Source organism: Delphinapterus leucas, chromosome 5 (genome assembly GCF_059928025.1).
Source record: "Delphinapterus leucas isolate spDelLeu-1000000601 "Yukka" chromosome 5, BTC_Dleu_Yukka2, whole genome shotgun sequence".
In the NCBI taxonomy this organism is placed as follows: domain Eukaryota; kingdom Metazoa; phylum Chordata; class Mammalia; order Artiodactyla; family Monodontidae; genus Delphinapterus; species Delphinapterus leucas.
Window position 1 is genome coordinate 104,688,096 of NC_143133.1, and position 18,533 is coordinate 104,706,628.

General features: G+C 40.3%; 1 protein-coding gene across 11 annotated transcripts in view; it reads right to left on the bottom strand.

The window, feature by feature from the left end:
- TMEM131L (transmembrane 131 like) overlaps nt 1–18,533 on the bottom strand; it is a 159,665-nt gene that overhangs the window by 43,661 nt on the left and 97,471 nt on the right. For all 11 annotated transcript variants that reach the window (XR_016393367.1, XM_089912303.1, XM_022599718.2 and 8 more), the window contains 9 exons: nt 15,436–15,513; nt 15,082–15,235; nt 13,422–13,480; nt 13,006–13,114; nt 11,318–11,408; nt 10,651–10,804; nt 9,952–10,122; nt 8,571–8,640; nt 7,368–7,485 (listed from right to left, as the gene is read on the bottom strand). Coding sequence is in view for 10 of the 11 variants with exons in the window: in XM_089912303.1 (XP_089768429.1) it covers nt 7,368–7,485; nt 8,571–8,640; nt 9,952–10,122; nt 10,651–10,804; nt 11,318–11,408; nt 13,006–13,114; nt 13,422–13,480; nt 15,082–15,235; nt 15,436–15,513 (1,004 nt within the window). In the remaining variant the exon portion in view is untranslated. The remainder of the gene's footprint in view (nt 1–7,367; nt 7,486–8,570; nt 8,641–9,951; nt 10,123–10,650; nt 10,805–11,317; nt 11,409–13,005; nt 13,115–13,421; nt 13,481–15,081; nt 15,236–15,435; nt 15,514–18,533) is intronic.

Below are 18,533 nucleotides of genomic sequence, written 5' to 3' on the forward strand. Positions count from 1 at the left end.
TGAATGGACTCTGGATTTTAAAAAAGAAAAAAGAGAGGAGGGACCTTCAAGATGGCAGAGGAGTAGGACGAGGAGATCACCTTCCTCCCCACAAATACATCAAAACTACATCTACACGTGGAACTGCTCCTGCAGAACACCTACTGAACGCTGGCAGAAGACCTCAGACCTCCCAAAAGGCAAGAAACTCCCCCCGTACCTGGGTAGGGCAAAAGAAAAAAGAAAAAAAACAGAGACAAAAGAATAGGGATGGGACCTGCACCAGTGGGAGGGAGCTGTGAAGGAGGAAAGGTTTCCACACACTAGGAAGCCCCTTCACTGGCGGAGATGGGGTGTGGGCAGGGGGGAAGCTTCAGAGCCATGGAGGGGAGCGCAGCAACAGGGGTGCAGAGGACAAAGTGGAGAGATTCCCACACAGAGGATCGGTACCAACCAGCACTCACCAGCTCGAGACGCTTGTCTGCTCACCCGCCGGGGCACATGGGGGCTGGGAGCTGAGGCTCCGGCTTCGGTCAGATCCCAGGGAGAGGACTGAGGTTGGCTGCATGAACACAGCCTGAAGGGGGCTAGTGTGCCACAAGTAGCCGGGAGGGAGTCCAGGAAAAAGTCTGGACCTGCCTCAGAGGCAAGAGACCACTGTTTTGGGGGTGCATGAGGAGAGGAGATTCAGGTAACTGCCTAAATGAGCTCCAGAGACGGGCGTGAGCCGTGGCTATCAGCTCAGACCCTAGAGATGGGCATGAACCACTAACACTGCTGCTGCTGCCACAAAAACTTCTGTGTGCAAGTGCAGGTCACTATCCACACCCCGCCAGGAGCCTGTGCAGCCCGCCACTGCCAGGGTCCCATGATCCAGAGATAAGTTCCCTGGGAGAACACACAGCACGCCTCAGGCTGTTGCAACGTCACGTCAGCCTGTACCACCGCAGGCTCATCCCGTGTTCGAAGTGTAACTACTATACCCCTCCCTCCCCCCCCCCGGCCTGAGTGAGCCAGAGCCCCCTAATCAGCGGCTCCTTTAACCCCGTCCTGTCTGAGTGGGAACAGACGCCCTCCAGCGACCTGCACGTTGAGGCAGGGCCAAAACCAAAGCTGAGCCCCAGGAGCTGTGCAAACAAAGAAGAGAAAGGGAGATCTCTCCCAGCAGCCTCAGGAGCAGCGGATTAAATCCCCCCAATCAACCTGATGTACCCTGCATCTGTGGAACACCTGAATAGACAACGAATCATCCCAAAGTTGAGGCAGTGGACTGCGCGAGCAACTGTAGACGTGGGGTTGGCAGTCTGCGAGTGATTTGTTTCTGATTTCTATGCTTATCTTACTATAGTTTTTAGCAGTTGTTAACACTGGGGGATTTGTTTATTGGTTTGGTTATTCTCTACTTTTCTTTTTATTTTAATAATTTTTTAAATTATTTATTCTTTTCTTTCTTTTTTCTCCCTTTTCTTCTGAGCCATGTGGCTGACAAGGTCTTGGTGCTCTGGCCTGGTGTCAAGCCTGAGCCTCTGAGGTGGGAGAGCCAAGTTCAGGACACTGGACCACCAGAGACCTCCTGGACCCATGTAATATCAATTGGCGTGAGCTCTCCCAGAGATCTCCGTCTCAATGCTAAGACCCAGCTCCACCTAATGGCCAGCAAGCTCCAGTGCTGGATGCCCTATGCCAAACAACTAGCAAGACAGGAACACAGAGAGGCTGCCTAAAATCATACTAAGTTCACAGACACCCCAAAATACACCACCAGACGCAGTCCTGCCCACCAGAAAGACAAGATCCAGCCCCACCCACCAGAACACAGGCACCAGTCCCCTCCACCAGGAAGCCTACACAACCCACTGAACCAACCTCACCCACTGGGGGCAGACACCAGAAACAATGGGAACTACAAACCTGCAGCCTGCAAAAAGGAGACCCCAAACACAGTAAGTTAAACAAAATGAGAAGACAGAGAAATATGCAGCAGATGAAGGAGCAAGGTAAAAACCCACCAGACCAAACAACTGAAGAGGAAATAGGCAGTCTACCTGAAAAAGAATTCAGAATAATGATAGTGAAGATGATCCAAAATCTTGGAAATAGAAAAGAGAAAATTCAAGAAACATTTAGCAAGGACCTAGAAGAACTAAAGAGCAAACAATGATGAACAACACAATAAATGAAATTAAAAATACTCTAGAAGGAATCAATAGTAGAATAACTGAGGCAGAAGAATGGATAAGTGACCTGGAAGATAAAATAGTAGAAATAACTACTGCAGAGCAGAATAAAGAAAAAAGAAAGAAAAGAATTGAGGACAGTCTCAGAGACCTCTGGGACAACATTAAACGCACTAACATTTGAATTGCAGGGGTCCCAGAAGAAGAAGAGAAAAAGAAAGGGTCTAAGAATCCCCATAAGGTTAACAGCTGATCTTTCAGCAGAAACTCTGCAAGCCAGTAGGGAGTGTCAGCACATACCTAAAGTGATGAAAGGAAAAAACCTACAACCAAGATTACTCTACCCAGCAAGGACCTCACTCAGACTGGACGGAGAAATTAAAACCTTTACAGACAAGCAAAAGCTAAGAGAATTCAGCACCACCAAACCAGCTTTACAACAAATGCTAAAGGAACTTCTCTAGGCAGGAAACACAAGAAAAGGAAAGGACCTACAATAACAAACAATTAAGAAAATGGTAATAGGAACATATATATCAATAACTAAATGTATATCGATAACTAAATAACTTAAATGTAAATGGATTAAATGCTCCCACCAAAAGACACAGACTGGCTGAATGGATACAAAAACAAGACCCGTATATATGCTGTCTACAAGACACCCACTTCAGCCCTAGAGACACATAAAGACTGAAAGTTAGGGGCTGGAAAAAGATATTCCAGGCATATGGAAAGCAAAAGAAAGCTCGAGTAGCAATTCTCGTATCAGACAAAACAGACTTTAAAATAAAGACTATTACAAGAGACAAAGAAGGACACTAGATAGTGATCAAGGGATCAATCCAAGAAAAAGATATAACAACTGTAAATATTTATGCACTCAACATAGGAGCACCTCAATACATATGGCAAATGCTAACAGCCATAAAAGGGAAAATCAACAGTAACACAATCGTAGTAGGCGACTTGAACAGCCCACTTTCACATATGGACAGATCATCCACAATGAAAATAAATAAGGAAACACAAGCTTTAAATGACACATTAAACAAGATGGACTTGATATTTATAGGACACTCCATCCAAAAAAAGTATACTGCACTTTCTTCTCAAGTGTTCATGGAACATTCTCCAGGATAGATTGTATCTTGTGTCACAAATCAAGCCTTGGTAAATCTAAGAAAATTTAAAGTGTAACAAGTATCTTTTCTGACCACAATACTATGAAACTAGATATCAATTACAGGACAAAAACTGTAAAAAGTACAAACACATGGAGGCTAAACAATACACTAATAAATAACCAAGAGATCACTGAAGAAATCAAAGAGAAATAGAAAAATACCTAGAAACAAATGACAATGAAAACACAATGACCCAAAACCTATGGGATGCAGCAAAAGCAGTTCTAAGTGGGAAGTTTATAGCAATACAATCCTACCTCAAGAAATAAGAAAAATCTCAAACAACCTACACTTACAGCTAAAGCAATCAGAGAAAGAACCAAAAAAACCCAAAGTTAGCAGAAGGAAAGAAATCATAAAGATCAGATCAGAAATAAATGAAAAAGAAATGAAGGAAATGATAGCAAAGATCAATAAAACTAAAAGCTGGTGCTTTGAGAAGATGAACAAAATTGATAAACAATTATTAGCCAGACTCATCAAGAAAAAAAGGGAGAAAATTCAATTAAACAGAATTAGAAATGAAAAAAGAGAAGTAACAACTGATTCTGCAGAAATACAAAGGATCATGAGAGATTACTACAAGCAACTCTATGCCAATAAAATGGGCAACCTGGAAGAAATGGACAAATTCTTAGAAAAGCACAACCTTCCGAGACTGAACCAGGAAGGAATAGAAAATATAAACAGACCAATCACAAGCTCTGAAATTGAAAGTGTGATTAAAAATCTTCCAACAAACAAAAGCCTAAGACCAGAAGGCTTCACAGGCAAATTCTATCAAACATTTAGAGAAGAGCTAATAACACCTATCCTTCTCCAACTTTTCCAAAATATAGCAGAGGGAGGAACACTCCCAAACTCATTCTACAAGGCCACCATGACCCTGATACCAAAACCAGACAAAGATGTCACAAAAAGAGAAAACTATAGGCCAATATCACCGGTGAACACAGATGCAAAAACCCTCAACAAAATACTAGCAAACAGAATCCAACAGCACATTAAAAGGATCATACACTATCATCAAGTGGGGTTTATCCCAGGAATGCAAGGATTCTTCAATATATGCAAATCAATCAATGAGATACACCAAATTAAGAAACTGAAGGATAAAAACTATATGATAATCTCAATAGATGGAGAAAAAGCTTCTTACAAAATTCAACACCCATTTATGATTAAAAAAAAATCTACAGAAAGTAGGCATAGAGGGAACCTACTTCAACATAATAAAGGCCATATTTGACAAACCCACAACCAACATTGTTCTCAGTGGTGAAAAACTGAAACCATTTCCTCTAAGATCAGGAACAAGACAAGGTTGCCTACTCTCACCGTTATTATTCAACATAGTATTGGAAGTTTTAGCCATAGCAATTAGAGAAAAAAAAGAAATAAAAGGAATCCAAATCTGAAAAGAAGTAAAACTGTCACTGTCTGCAGATGACATGCTACTATACTGCAGAATCCTAAAGATGCTACCAGAAAACTACTAGAGCTACTCAATGAATTTGGTAAAGTAGCAGGATACAAAATTTGTGCATAGAAATTTCTTGCATTCCTACACAGTAATGACGAAAAATATGAAAAAGAAATTAAGGAAACACTCCCATTTACCTCTGTGACAAAAAGAATAAAATACCTAGGAATAAACCTACCTAAGGAGACAAAAGACCTGTATGCAGAAAACTATAAGACACTGATGAAAGAAATTAAAGCCGATACAAACAGATGGAGAGATATACCATGTTCCTGGATTGGAAGAATCAACACTGTGAAAATGATTATACTACCAAAGCAATCTACAGATTCAATGCAAACCCTATCAAACTACCAATGGCATTTTTCACAGAACTAGAAGAAAAAATTTCACAGTTCATATGGAAACACAAAAGGCCCCAAAGAGCTAAAGCAATCTTGAGAAAGAAAAACGGAGCTGGAGGAATCAGGCTCCCTGACTTCAGACTATACTACAAAGCTACAGTAATCAAGACAGTATGGTATGGGCACAAAAACAGAAATATAGGTCAATGGAACAGGATAGAAAGACCAGAGATAAACCCACGCACAAATGATCACCTTATCTTTGATAAAGGAGGCAAGAATATGCAATGGAGAAAAAACAGCCTGTTCAGTAAGTGGTGCTGGGAAAACTGGACAGCTATATGCAAAAGAATGAAATTAGAACACTCCCTAACACCGTACACAAAAATAAACTCAAAATGGATTAAAGACCTAAATGTAAGGCCAGAAACTATCAAACTCTTAGAGGAAAACATAGGCAGAACACTCTATGACATAAATCACAGTTAGATCCTTTTGACCCACCTCCTAGAGAAATGGAAATAAAAACAAGAATAAACAAACGGGACCTAATGAAACTTAAAAGCTTTTGCACAGCAAAGGAAACCATAAACAAGACCAAAAGACATCCCTCAGAATGGGAGAAAATATTTGCAAACAAAGCAACTGTCAAAGGATTAATCTCCAAAATATATAAGCAGCTCATGCAGCTCAATATCAAAAAAACAAACAACCCAATCCAAAAATGGGCAGAAGATCTAAATAGACATTTCTCCAAAGAAGATATACAGATTGCCAACAAACACATGAAAGGATGCTCAACATCTCTAATCATTAGAGAAATGCAAATCAGAACTACAATGAGGTATCACCTCACACCAGTCAGAATGGCCATCAACAAAAAATCTACAATCAAGAAATGCTGGAGAGGGTGTGGAGAAAAGGGAACCCTCTTGCACTGTTGGTGGGAATGTAAATTGATACAGCCACTATGGAGAACAGTATGGAGGTTCCTTCAAAAACTAAAAACAGAACTACCATATGACCCAGCAATCCCACTACTGGGCATATACCCTGAGAAAACCATAATTCAAAAAGACACATGCACCTCAATGTTCACTGCAGCACTATTTACAATAGCCAGGTCATGGAAGCAACCTGAGTATCCATCGACAGATGAATAGATAAAGAAGATGTGGCACATATATACAATGGAATATGACTCAGCCATAAAAAGAAATGAAATTGAGTTATTTGTAGTGAGGTGGATGGACCCAGAGTCTGTCAAAGAGAGTGAAGTAAGTCAGAAAGAGAAAAACAAATACCATATGCTAACACATATATATGGAATCTAAAAAACATAAAAAAGATTCTGAAGAACCCAGGGGTGGGACAGAAATAAAGACGCAGACGTAGAGAATGGACTTCAGGACACAGGGAGGGGGAAGGGTAAGCTGGGACGAAGTGAGAGAGTGGCATGGACATATATACACCACCAAAGGTAAAACAGATATCTAGTAGGAAGCAGCTGCATAGCACAGGGAGATCAGCTCGGTGCTTTGTGACCACTTAGAGGGGTGGGATAGGGAGGGTGGGAGGGAGATGCAAGAGGGAGGGGATATGAGGATATATGTATACATATAGCTGATCCATTTTGTTCTATGGCAGAAACTAACACAACATTGTAAAGCAATTATACTCCAATAAAGATGTTAAAAAAAAAAAAGGAAAAAGAAAAAGACAGCTATAATGGATATTTTGGGGTCAACTAGAGAAATGTGAATCCAGACGGTATATCAGCTCATATAATTGCATCAGTGTTAAGTTTGCTGGGTATGTAATGGCAGTGTAGTTATATGGAGGAGAACGTTCTCCTTCGAAAAGAATGTCTTTCCTAATAAAGTACTGAGGGTTGAAGTATCATGATGTCTACAGCTTACTTTCAAATGACTCAGCAAAAAGAAAATGTATGTACGTGCACATAGATACAGACGTAGAGAGAGAGAAAAAAGCAAAAGTGGTAAAAATGTAAACAACTAGTGAGTCTAGATTGATTGGGAATATTTGAATATTTACCATACTATACTTTTCAAATCTTCTGAGGTTTGAAATTTGTCAAAATAAAAGGCTAGATATTAAAAATTCAGTGTTGAAATTTCAATAAAGTATTAGGTCACAATGTCTCCCCAGTGCTGAACAAAGAGAGGTGAAAACATACTTGCAGACGTCACCATTTTTTAATTTCTTCCATCTTTCATACAGTGTATCTGCAAGTTCGGAATCCACATGCCAGGTAGACCAATCCAGAGAAAGGCTCCCTTCCCAGTTAGGATTTTCTACAAGTTAAATCAGATGTACTATTTAGATGTACGGAAAACACAATTCACTTAGTAAATAATGCCAAGGGCTGAGGGTTAAAACTTCTCAAACTGAGAGGACGGTAAAGTGATCAATGCCCCCCTGTCCTCGGATTGCTCTACTAAAAGTCCCTCTAACTCAATGGCAAATGATATATCAAATCAAAGAAACGTATAAAACAAAACTAAATCGAATTATGTGAAGGTAATAACATAAAAGACACATGGCTCATGAATACAGTCTGAAACAAGTTAAAAATCATACTCGGACCATGTTTAACAGCTTTATACCTAAAAGGCTAAACTGCTTCCACGTAAGCGCTAGTCATCATCTAAGCCGGGTTACTAGGCAGAATGCTGATGGGCAAACAGCAAGCCTCAGAAGAGAGCCCAGAGCAGGGCTTAGTCTAGAGAAAGTGCGTGTTTACATTTGTAAGCTGGTCTCCGGCTCACCTTGCCCTCTCTACTTATCTGTTCTGTCTTGTCTGTGCTAAAGAGCATTATCAGGGCGGAAAAGTGGGAATCTCCCAAAGGAAATCTCTGTGCTATAACACTGTCCTTAGATTATATATTTTAATAAGTCAAAAAGCAGGAAGAAAACCAGGAACAGCTTTCTCTATCAACACTCTGGCCCTCAGGCTCAGACAACAACTAGCGCTCCCTATACGATGTTTATGCTCCTGTACTAGAGTCTTCAAACACAATTCCAAATTAGTTTTTTACTAACTTCTAGTCAGCCCTTTTATAAAAGAACCAGAATCTTCCAATTGTTCCTGGCAACAAGGTTGCTATGATGATCAAATAACGTGTCTGAAAAAAAATCCCTTACAAAAGTACAGGCTAAGACTTAAGGGGGCTTTAATTACACAAGCACTCGGATGTTTTTGGAGGATTCTTAACAATTTCAAGTCGTTCTATTAATGATCATGCTCTTAAAGAACAGAATATGATGCAATGACGTTAATAGGACTAATTATTCCATCTACAAATACGAATTTTCCTCACTACTTCCCACCCAATCCCAAACTAGAGTTCTACAAAAAGCCTAAGGGCAAAATACTTACCCGCTTTTGATTTTCTCATGAAATAATGCATGCCACAATGTGCTATCACTTCAAAACCCAGACTCCCTTCCTAGATTGAAAAGTAATATATGAATAACTTACAACACAACACTAAACACAAAAATCCTAATGCACTCAAATGCGTAGCGGACGTTGGCCTCCACCTCAGCGAACTTCCCTTTGTCCAGAAGCCAAACTGCTAGAAAGGGGTTTCTTGGCTTCCTTTCTCCTTGAATGAGAGCTCTAACTGTCTATCACAGGCAGGGTCACTACAGTGGATTCTGTGCAATAATCAATGCCCACAGTGACACCCCTTGGGCCTGACAGACACCAAGCTGCCTTCTGAAGTCAAGATTAAATTAGTCTCAGGACATTCTTAGTAGGGTTTTTAACAAACTGTACTCTAATCCATAGTAACTCCTAAACTACTCAGGACATTTAAATGAATGTCGCACGTCCTAGGCTTGGCAAGCAGACCTGCTGCTTCCACACATTCCTGCAGCCTGCCTGCTCCCTCCCAGTCACGCTTCCAGTATGCATCCTTTGATGGGAAAAGGAAATTTCCAAGAAACCTCCCCTGCTCAAAATATGGATGAATGAAATTAACCTTACATTTTGTTTAGCGTAATTTTAGAAGCCCTATCTTTAAGCTTTTAGCAAAACATAAGGCACTTCTATCTATGAAACACCAACGCTAGTAAGTGAGAAAAATCATAAAGATGGTTGCATGAATGTCTCATAGTGAAAAATTAGAACCCAGCATTATACAGAAGAGCTTGGATCAAAAAGAAGCAATAACAGTAACTAAATGAAAAGAAATAAACATTAAGAAAAAATGAGGCATGTTTAAGATAAGATCTAAATTAAATACAATTTACCCAGATTTTAGAAAGCATTTTCTTAATTGTGAACCCTTTCAGACTTTAGATTTGGCCCGCTAAGGAAATTCAAGGATTATGAGCAGCTGGGAGCCAGTTACCAGAGGTCTAAATAAAACATTTAACGATTTAGTTTATTTGAAGTCATTGCAAGTATGTACTAAAAGCTCAACTGTGTTTGCTACAGCAAGCACATATTCCTTGCTCCATACATTTTGGAAATAAGTGAAAATGAGATCTATCGACCTGTAATGCCTTATTTCATTTGAAAATTACCTCATATCACTTTATGAGAAATAGAAACTCTTTTCAAATAAAGATTTCTGTATCTGAACAATTTATCATTTAAGACTGGCCTGGTAATATCCTTCAATTTCTTAGGCAGCCTTAAAAAACATAAGCTCAACTCGGTCAATAAAGTCCAAGCACTGTAAGATAAGTTAATAAAAAGAAACAATAATTATTACAAAAATTATAACACATATGTACTGTGTAAACAATACCTTGGTCGGCGCCAAGTAAATCTGTAGAGGTACTGCAAAAACAGCACCTACGTTTGTAGTCAAAAATACACGGGTGAATAGATTTATGGCAAAGTCTTTAACGGCAAGTTTCAAAGAAAATATTTTCCAACAGCCTGGAGGTAGAAATAAAGGGCCAGTGAAATTCAGAATCTAAAAAGAAAAGAAGTAAGAGAAATTACTTTCCTAACTAACGCTACTTATGATTAAAATCATTATAATGTGTGATACTAAAGTTTTTCTATACTTTGAGAAATACAATTTTACTCAGTTATTTCCAGGTCCAATATTGAAATATTTTTATATAAATGATAGGTTTCACTTAATATTTAGCATGCAACTGTTTTTAAATTTCACAAAAGTAATCTTGAAATGTTCATAGGCAGTATCTTACAAAAACCTAGTATTGTATCATGAACCAGGCTTCTTTTTACTAAATATAATCTTTTTAGAATAAATTATAATTTATAGTATTTTTAAATAATGGTAACAGCAAATATCTCTAAAAGATGTATCCTGGTCCCTTTGAGCTCCTTGAACAATAATTTGAAAAAAATAAAGAGAGCCTAAAGCTTTAAAATTCATAAGTGAAAGTACGATTTTGTAAATATCAGTTTCACAGTATTTGACACTAAACAAATCTTAAAATAGGCTAAACTTGGATAAAAATACCATGTGTACCTTTAAAACACGCTTGGTCTCCTTGGAAACAAACACATCATTCAATACAACACCACGGTCAAAATGGTTGAGGTACCACATTGACCAAAGCCCCGACGTGTTCTCATGAGTCTCTATGTGAAACTGGGTGGCAGAAGAGTCCATTCGAAAATACCTGTGAATACAGGACATGCATGCCATCAGCCCTGTGTGTACAACAGCTGTTAGCCTGCGAATGAGCCTCCAACTGCAAAAATGGTAGCCGCATAAAATGTCAGAGAACAAATGTAAGTACTGGCAAGGACCAGACAAGTTGCCTTCTTCAACCTTCCTGCCCACGAGTGGAGCATCTGAAGGCCAGAGGGTGCAATAGAGCCAGGACCAGGATGGCTCACAGAGGCCACCAGGCAAAACCAGGACCTGAATGTAACTCAGAAACTGTGCAGGAGTACTTCTTCCTTCTCCCACATGTGGCCGCCTGGCCTGGATCTGATCCACAACCTCCGTCATTCAGCTTCTTCCCTCCCATCCTGCAAACCACCCTTTCACTTCCTACTAGCAGTGCTAATGTAGGGAAGGCAAGTCTAGAGAGAGAATCATGCAAGTCTCCGTTATATTTTTAAATCATCTCTAGATGGAGGGGGTGGAGGGGAACCACTCAATACCAGAGAAAGCGAAATTCACCCACCCTTGAGCCACAGGAGAGGAGAGGCACGCTTTTAGTGTCGGAGTGTTTTTTTTCTTCCTGTCTTCTCTCATCCCACTGTCACAGGATGGAGCTGTTTTGAGGTAGGAGGAAACAAATGTGAAGTATCAGTATCTTTTCTTTCATTATGCCCAAACGAAAACAAGATAAATGTTTTATTTATAATGTTTTAGTTCCTTCACTCTTCTGGCTCCAATAAAATCCTTTCTTGGACACTATCTTTCCGCCTTCCTGGCTGGGTGCCCAGGAAGTTACCGAGAACGTGGCGTCTACCTAACCACCCCTCTTTCCTAAAGCAACCTCTCATTTCTTCCTTGGCAGGGGGTGGGGGGGAGGAGAGAGTCAACGCTTTGTGGCTCTCCTTTCACAAAGATCTTAAGTAAGAGGCAAGTCCTTAGGTCTGCAGAGATGACAAAAGTGAACAGTGAAGAGGCGTGGTGGAGATGTGAGTGAGAAAGGAGCAGCTCAACCTGAGAGCACGGAGGAGATCACAGCCAAAGTGGGCCCGCGCTGCAAAACACTGCTGAGGTATCAAATCACTTTCAAGCATTCCTTGAGCCATGGCAGAACATCAAAACACTGGTACTGAATTCTTGACTCTGATACTAATACTCAACTCTTTTTTTTCTTTTAGCTATATATATGGTTCCCCCCAAACTTCAAACACTAACAAAAAGATGTGAAAATACAAGTCTACCTTTCCCCCTGACTTCCGCATTACCTTAGACAAAGGAAACAACTGCCAACAGACTCCCAAGCATCCTTCCAGGTGCTCTAACATATACAAATACACAGATACCCTTAGAAGAACGACACTGCTGATACTGCACACCCATGTATGCTTCTTAACACCTGCAGACGCTAGCCCCCCCGCCCCCAGAGATGAACTACAATTCTCTGTCAGTGGAGGCTTATACCGTTCTGCTGCCGCAAACAATGCATATTCCTGTATTACAGTTTTGAACATCTAGAGTGTATCTCTAGATAACCTTCTAGAAGTAGAATTAAGGATCAGAGGCACATCTTCAATTTTCACAGACTGACAATTTTCCCTCCCAAAAAGGCTGTATCAATTTTTACCCATGTCAAAAATATGAGGTTTGTTTTCTTCCCAATCATTACCAACACAGAATATTAACATTCTGTTTGACCTTCATAGATCTAAGTCATAAATTATACCTCACGTATTGCTTTAAGTTAACATTTCTTTCAGTGTAAGTGAGGTGGTGCTTGTTTTCTTATGTTTAAAATGCATTTCTTTACAGAAATCTTTTGAACTATAAGTAAGACCCTGAAGATAGGATTGGGTTTATACTCGCTAGACTTTCTGCATTGATTTCTACACAAAGAAACAAACCTGGGGCAGCTCAACCTCTCTGTGAAAGCAGTATGTCCATCAGACTCATATACAACCTGGTCTTTCAAATCACCAACTGAATTACGATCTATAAACTCAAAATCCTGCACATGGGGCAGAATAAAGGCAGCATCACCATCACTTCTTCCATCACGCTACCTCTTATAAGTCTGTGGAATTGAAACCGAGCCCATTCACTTCCTAAAGCCTTGCCTACGCTGTAGTTGTGAGTCATTTCACAGGAAGAACTGCAGGCATAACAACTGGATAAGGAAAATAAAAAGACAATCTCCAATATTTTTAAAATCCGTACCTTTGCAAGTAAAAGAGGCAATTTTTGTAAAGTTTGTTGTGGAAGTAGGTAGGAGTACTGGTTCAAACTGCAGAGACAGGGCATCTCTCTGTGAGAAATGATGTACATCCTGTAACAAAAAGCAATCCACAGTACTGCTCTTAGCTGGAGAAGACTGATCCAGTTTGAATCAACCCTGTTAAAATGACTAAGTAGCTCAGACTGGCATACAGAACAACTGCTCAGCAGATGTGCCTGTAATGGTACAAAGGGGTGCTGACAACTTTCATCCAAATATGGGCTCGAGCAAGGGAGAATGGGTTTAAATGAAAGCAAAAGATAATAGAGACAAGTATTTTCTCAAAAATCCTCATGTTCTGCAATTAAATACACACTTGTAAGTTTAAACTACACTTTACGAACGTATTTACAATTACCTGTATCCATATAAGGCTGTTTCCTGAATGCAATATATACATATTCACTGCCGAATCATCTGTCCAAAAGAATCAGAGCAATGAGATTAAAAGAAAGGGACATCTCATCCTCACACCTTAATACAGTAGTTAAAATACCACATTACACATTTCTATAAAAAAATGTAACTCACTTTTCCACACTAAAATTGAAGTGAGGAGCTATTTTCTGTTGATTAAGTCACAAGAAAAAGGAACCTTGGCAAAAAGATTGACCTGTCAACACAGGCTCTCTACATGATGAACTACCAGTAGAAAAAGTCTGAGTTTAGGGTCATTGTACTACTCCCCTGGATGAAACTAACCAACTGGACAGCTTCAAATAAAGTTAAGGTCTCCTATTGATTAGACAGCCCCTCATTTCCTTATTTCACAACCACATCTGGGAAAAATAAAACCCTGGATCTCAGAATGCAGGCTTCCCTTTAATCCTCACCAACAGAAGTGCTCCCCATGGGACAGGAGTCTTCTCTACACTGATGTCTACCTGGCCATTCTGGGAATCACCAGAAACTATGAACCCAAGGACAGGAAAGCTCTCCTGCTGACCCATGTCTACTACAGCCAATTCTGAGGACTGGAAAGTAAACAATGTTTGACCAACAATTAAGACTGCCAATTTAAAACTATATTTTGGTACCATTTTTTTCTCTGAATGTGTATATGTGTGTACATACACACATACTCTCACTTACCAGAACAGTCTTGATAACCAATGGATAAGAGCAAACCCTACACGATAAATCACATGGATCATATGTGTCTCCTACAAAATCTCTTAGAAACTTAAACTGATAAACTAGGTTATTTTTGGTAAGTAGGACACACAATTTCAAAGATAAAGTTCATAGAAATGAACACTGGAACTCACACTACTCTTCCTGATCAGGAATAAGCAGCAGACGACCAACTATTAAAAATATAAACAGCATGATCTGGTCAACTGAGCTTCTGCAAATCAGTAAAACAGAAACAAGAGACACAAGACTCCAAATACTTCGTGAATATTTATATTAGATTGTCGTGCCCATTTAATTAGTTTACTATCTTCAGAACGCCAAGAAAAATTCTTCCCAGGGAAACACAGAATGGTTTGCCGCTGTCACTTAATTTATTATTTATTTATTTGTTTGTTTGTTTATTTATTTTGTTGCTGCACGCGGGCTTTCTCTAGTTGCGGTTAGTGGGGGCTACTCTTCGTTGCGGTGCCCGGGCTTCTCATTGCGGTGGCTTCTCTTGTCGCAAAGCATGGGCTCTAGGTGCACGGGCTTCAGTAGGTGTGGCATGCGGGCTCAGCCTGTGGCACACAGGCTTAGTTGCTCCACGACGTGTGGGATCTTCCCGGACCAGGGCTCAAACCCGTGTCTCCTGCACTGGCAGGCAGATTCTTAACCACTGCGCCACCAGGGAAGTCCGTTGCCACTTAAGTTACCCCAAAATAATACAGCCTTACTAGCAGGTGCAGACTGAGAACCAGTTACTACTACACTGTGCTAATAATGAAAGCAAAGCCTCTCTGTCTTAGATTGCAATGATACGATCTATAAGTAAATGATATAGAATGATGACACAGGTTAATCAAAATATGTTGTAACAGAAAAGTTTAAAGATTCCACCTTACCTGAGGTCTCAGATTTATCTGTAGCTACATAAACAATAGAGAGATGATCTAACAAATCTTGTGTGTTTTCTTCAAATTCTTTCGAGGCGTTTTCCATTGTTACAATTATGCTCATTTGTAGCCGTAAAACATCGTCTGATTCCACATAGCAACTCTGAGTTCGGAGGGATGGAAAAAAAGGAAAAACTCAAAAATATCATCTGAATTTTTTTGTTTTGAACTTCACAGGGAAAAAAGCACTTAAGGTAAAGGGCATGTGCATTTCTGAGAACAGAACATGCTGTTTTATTTTTTATTTCTAAGCAAAGAGGCAGGAAGGAAGGCAGGAAGAAAACACTAAATTTTTTATTTTACCTTTAGTTGCTGACACACTTTATTATGTAAACTGCATTCCAGTTGCACTTGCAAGAGGCTAGTGTTAGTGGTTTCTGCCTAAAAGCAGAAAAAAGGGGAGAAAGAAATTAAAAGGAAGCAAAAGGCACAATCTACTGTCAGTAATAAACAATCTATCATTTATACAGAAAGGACATTTCTTCATTCATTCACCATATATTTACACGTCTGCTAAATGCTAGGTAAAATTCAATTTACTGGAAATACAATAGTGAATAAAACAGAGAAAAATCTTTTCTGTCACTGAGCTTACATCTAATGGAAATCATAAGCTCTCCCTTGGGCAACATGAAAATTCCTATTATGGCAATAAGCAGATAAATATGTTCTAAATATACACAGGAACACTGTAGTTTGGCATTTCTTATACTTTTCAAACATTTTGTTCCAACGTAGGAGTCTGCTCTTATTTTAAAGTAGGTTCACCCAGTAAGAGCCAATCAACGGTTCTGATGTCTGCCTCCCATCTGCAGAGTGAGCTTAGACGCTATGAGAAAACCACAGGAGATGCCCAAAATTCAACCGGCTATCATTTTTCACGTGTGGAAGAGACGTGGATGGAAGAGACAAAAGTATATGCAAAGACTGCAGAATTTCATAAAGTTCAAAGATCTTAACAGCCACATGGGATGATATCGACATATTGTGAAGACAAAGAAATGCAAAGTCAATCCAGGGATACAGCCATTTGGGTGGGAGGGCGGGGGCAGCAGACGCCGAATACACAGAGAAGTCAGGTAGTGCAGCACGTGAGTCTAAAGGATCTCCGCTGTGAGATTTCCCCTTCTGTTCAGTGTGACGTGTGTCTCGCATTGTGGTTATAATCAAGGCACTTGGCTTGGCAGTCACAGTCGGAACACCCGAAAATCTCAGCAAGGTAAGAAGGCATCCCCCAAATCCTCGGCTGACTTTCGTTTTATGTGGAATCACCACAAGTACGTTTAATTTGTTAGATTTATAAGAACCACCTAAGTACATTATATAAAAACACATGTTTAACCACTTCAATTGTCATTCAGCAATTAATGTACAAAACAAGAACAAAATACAGTTGATCCTCTGTTCCATGGATGCAGACCGGAAGGAACTTGAGCCTCCTTGGAGTGTGGTATCCGAGGGGGGGTCCTGGATCCATTCACCCACAGATGCCGAGGGACCAGAGCACATTACTTTTTTTTTTTTTTTTTCCACATTACATTTTAAAGTGTAGTAAAAAATAGTTAGGGGGTTTAACCAAGCTTGTAAATAGGACCAAACATTAACCAAAGGCTCTTTTAAAAAGTAATTGCAGGTTTCCCTGGCGGCGCAGTGGATAAGAATCCGCCTGCCAACGCAGAGGACACAGGTTCGATCCCTGGTCCGGGAAGATCCCACATGCCATGGAGCAACTAAGCCCGTGCGCCACAACTACTGAGCCTGCGCTCTAGGGCCCATGAGCCACAACTACTGAGGCCTGCGCACCTAGAGCCCGTGCTCTGCAATAAGAGGCACGCGTGCAGCAATGAAGAGTAGCCCCTGCTCACCACAACTAGAGAAAGCCCGCGTGCAGCAACAAAGACCCAACACAGCCAAAAATAAATAAATAAATTTTAAAAAAAGAAACGTTTAAAAAAAAAAAGTAATTGCTAGTATCAGTTAGACTTAGAGTAATATCACCTGTAAACTGAACCTCAAATCTTAAAGAAGAGCTAGATCTTCGAATACGTCCTTCTGTGAGCAGGTCCCACATTAAAGACATACACAGAGAAAGCCCACTACTCCCTGAAGCTGCGTTAATCAAAGTTATAAGTGACCCCCTCGTATCCAAACCTGACAGAAACCTCTTTGGCCCGACCCTTCTCCACCACGTCGCCTTCTCTCGGTGTTCCTCCGTCCTCTTAGGCTCCTGCTTCGCTGGCTGTTCCTCCTCGGGCACCAGCTGTTAGTCACTCCAGATTCCACCTCGGCCCCCTTCCCTCTCTCCCGCGGGGGGTCTGCGACACGCTGAAGCCCCCCACGTTCATCTCAGCAGCGCAGGCCTCTCCGCACACCCACACAGGGAACCAGCGGCTGGGCGCCCCTCTGAATCCTCACCCACGCCCAGAGAGCCAGGTCCTTGCTGTGGGTCTCGTTACTCATAAAGTGGTTTAAGCCAGAAACCTGGAAACCAACTTCACTTCGCCTCCCTCACTCAGCTCCAGCAAACAGACCCAGACCCCAGGTTTGCTGACTGGACCTCCTCAGCAGCCCCTGGATCTGTTCACTTCCCTTTATTCCTAACAAACACCTGAAGGATCAGGGGTCAACTCGCTATGCCGGTAGGCCGAATCCAGCCTACCAATAATCTAACTATAGGTCTTAACCTGACAAGGCAATTTTCTTGCCTAAAATATTCCTTCACATGTTGAAATTATGTTAAAGTTCAAAATTATGACTTTGAACATGATTAAAAATCCTATCTGCACAGTGATTTGATGTGATTTAAAGCCCAATATTTTGTCATTCTTGGTGACAAATTTATAATTTACTACGAATGAATTTATAATTTACCATGTTAAGTAAGATTCTTCTGTTAGCTGAAAACATAACAAAAATAAACTGCAACATTGTTTCGTTTGCTGTACAACATATTTCAGACTCCCACCAGGGGGAGTTCCTATACCTCCAAACGGCCCTTGAAGCATGCTGATTTTTCTCAAAGAGAAATTGAAATGTTCATGTCTTTCTCTCCCAAAAGAACAAAAGTATTGCAATCTCGACTTAAAATCAGAAACTATAACCAAAACATGAGCCACCTGGGGCAACCACAGGCACACTGGGATTACAAATTACCTCTGAAAGGACCCCAGCTGTTTTGACATTTGTTTTGACCCCTTATGCAGAAGTGTGCCGGGCAGATTATAAAAGAAAAACAAACAAAAACCTACTTTTGAAACCTCCCACATTATTTTAATAAATTAATTCCTAAATTTGACAGCTAAAAGAAACAATAATTCCTTAGTAGTTTTTTTAAGATTTTTTTTTTTTTGATGTGGACCATTTTTAAAGTCTTTATTTTGTTACAATATTGCTTCTGTTCC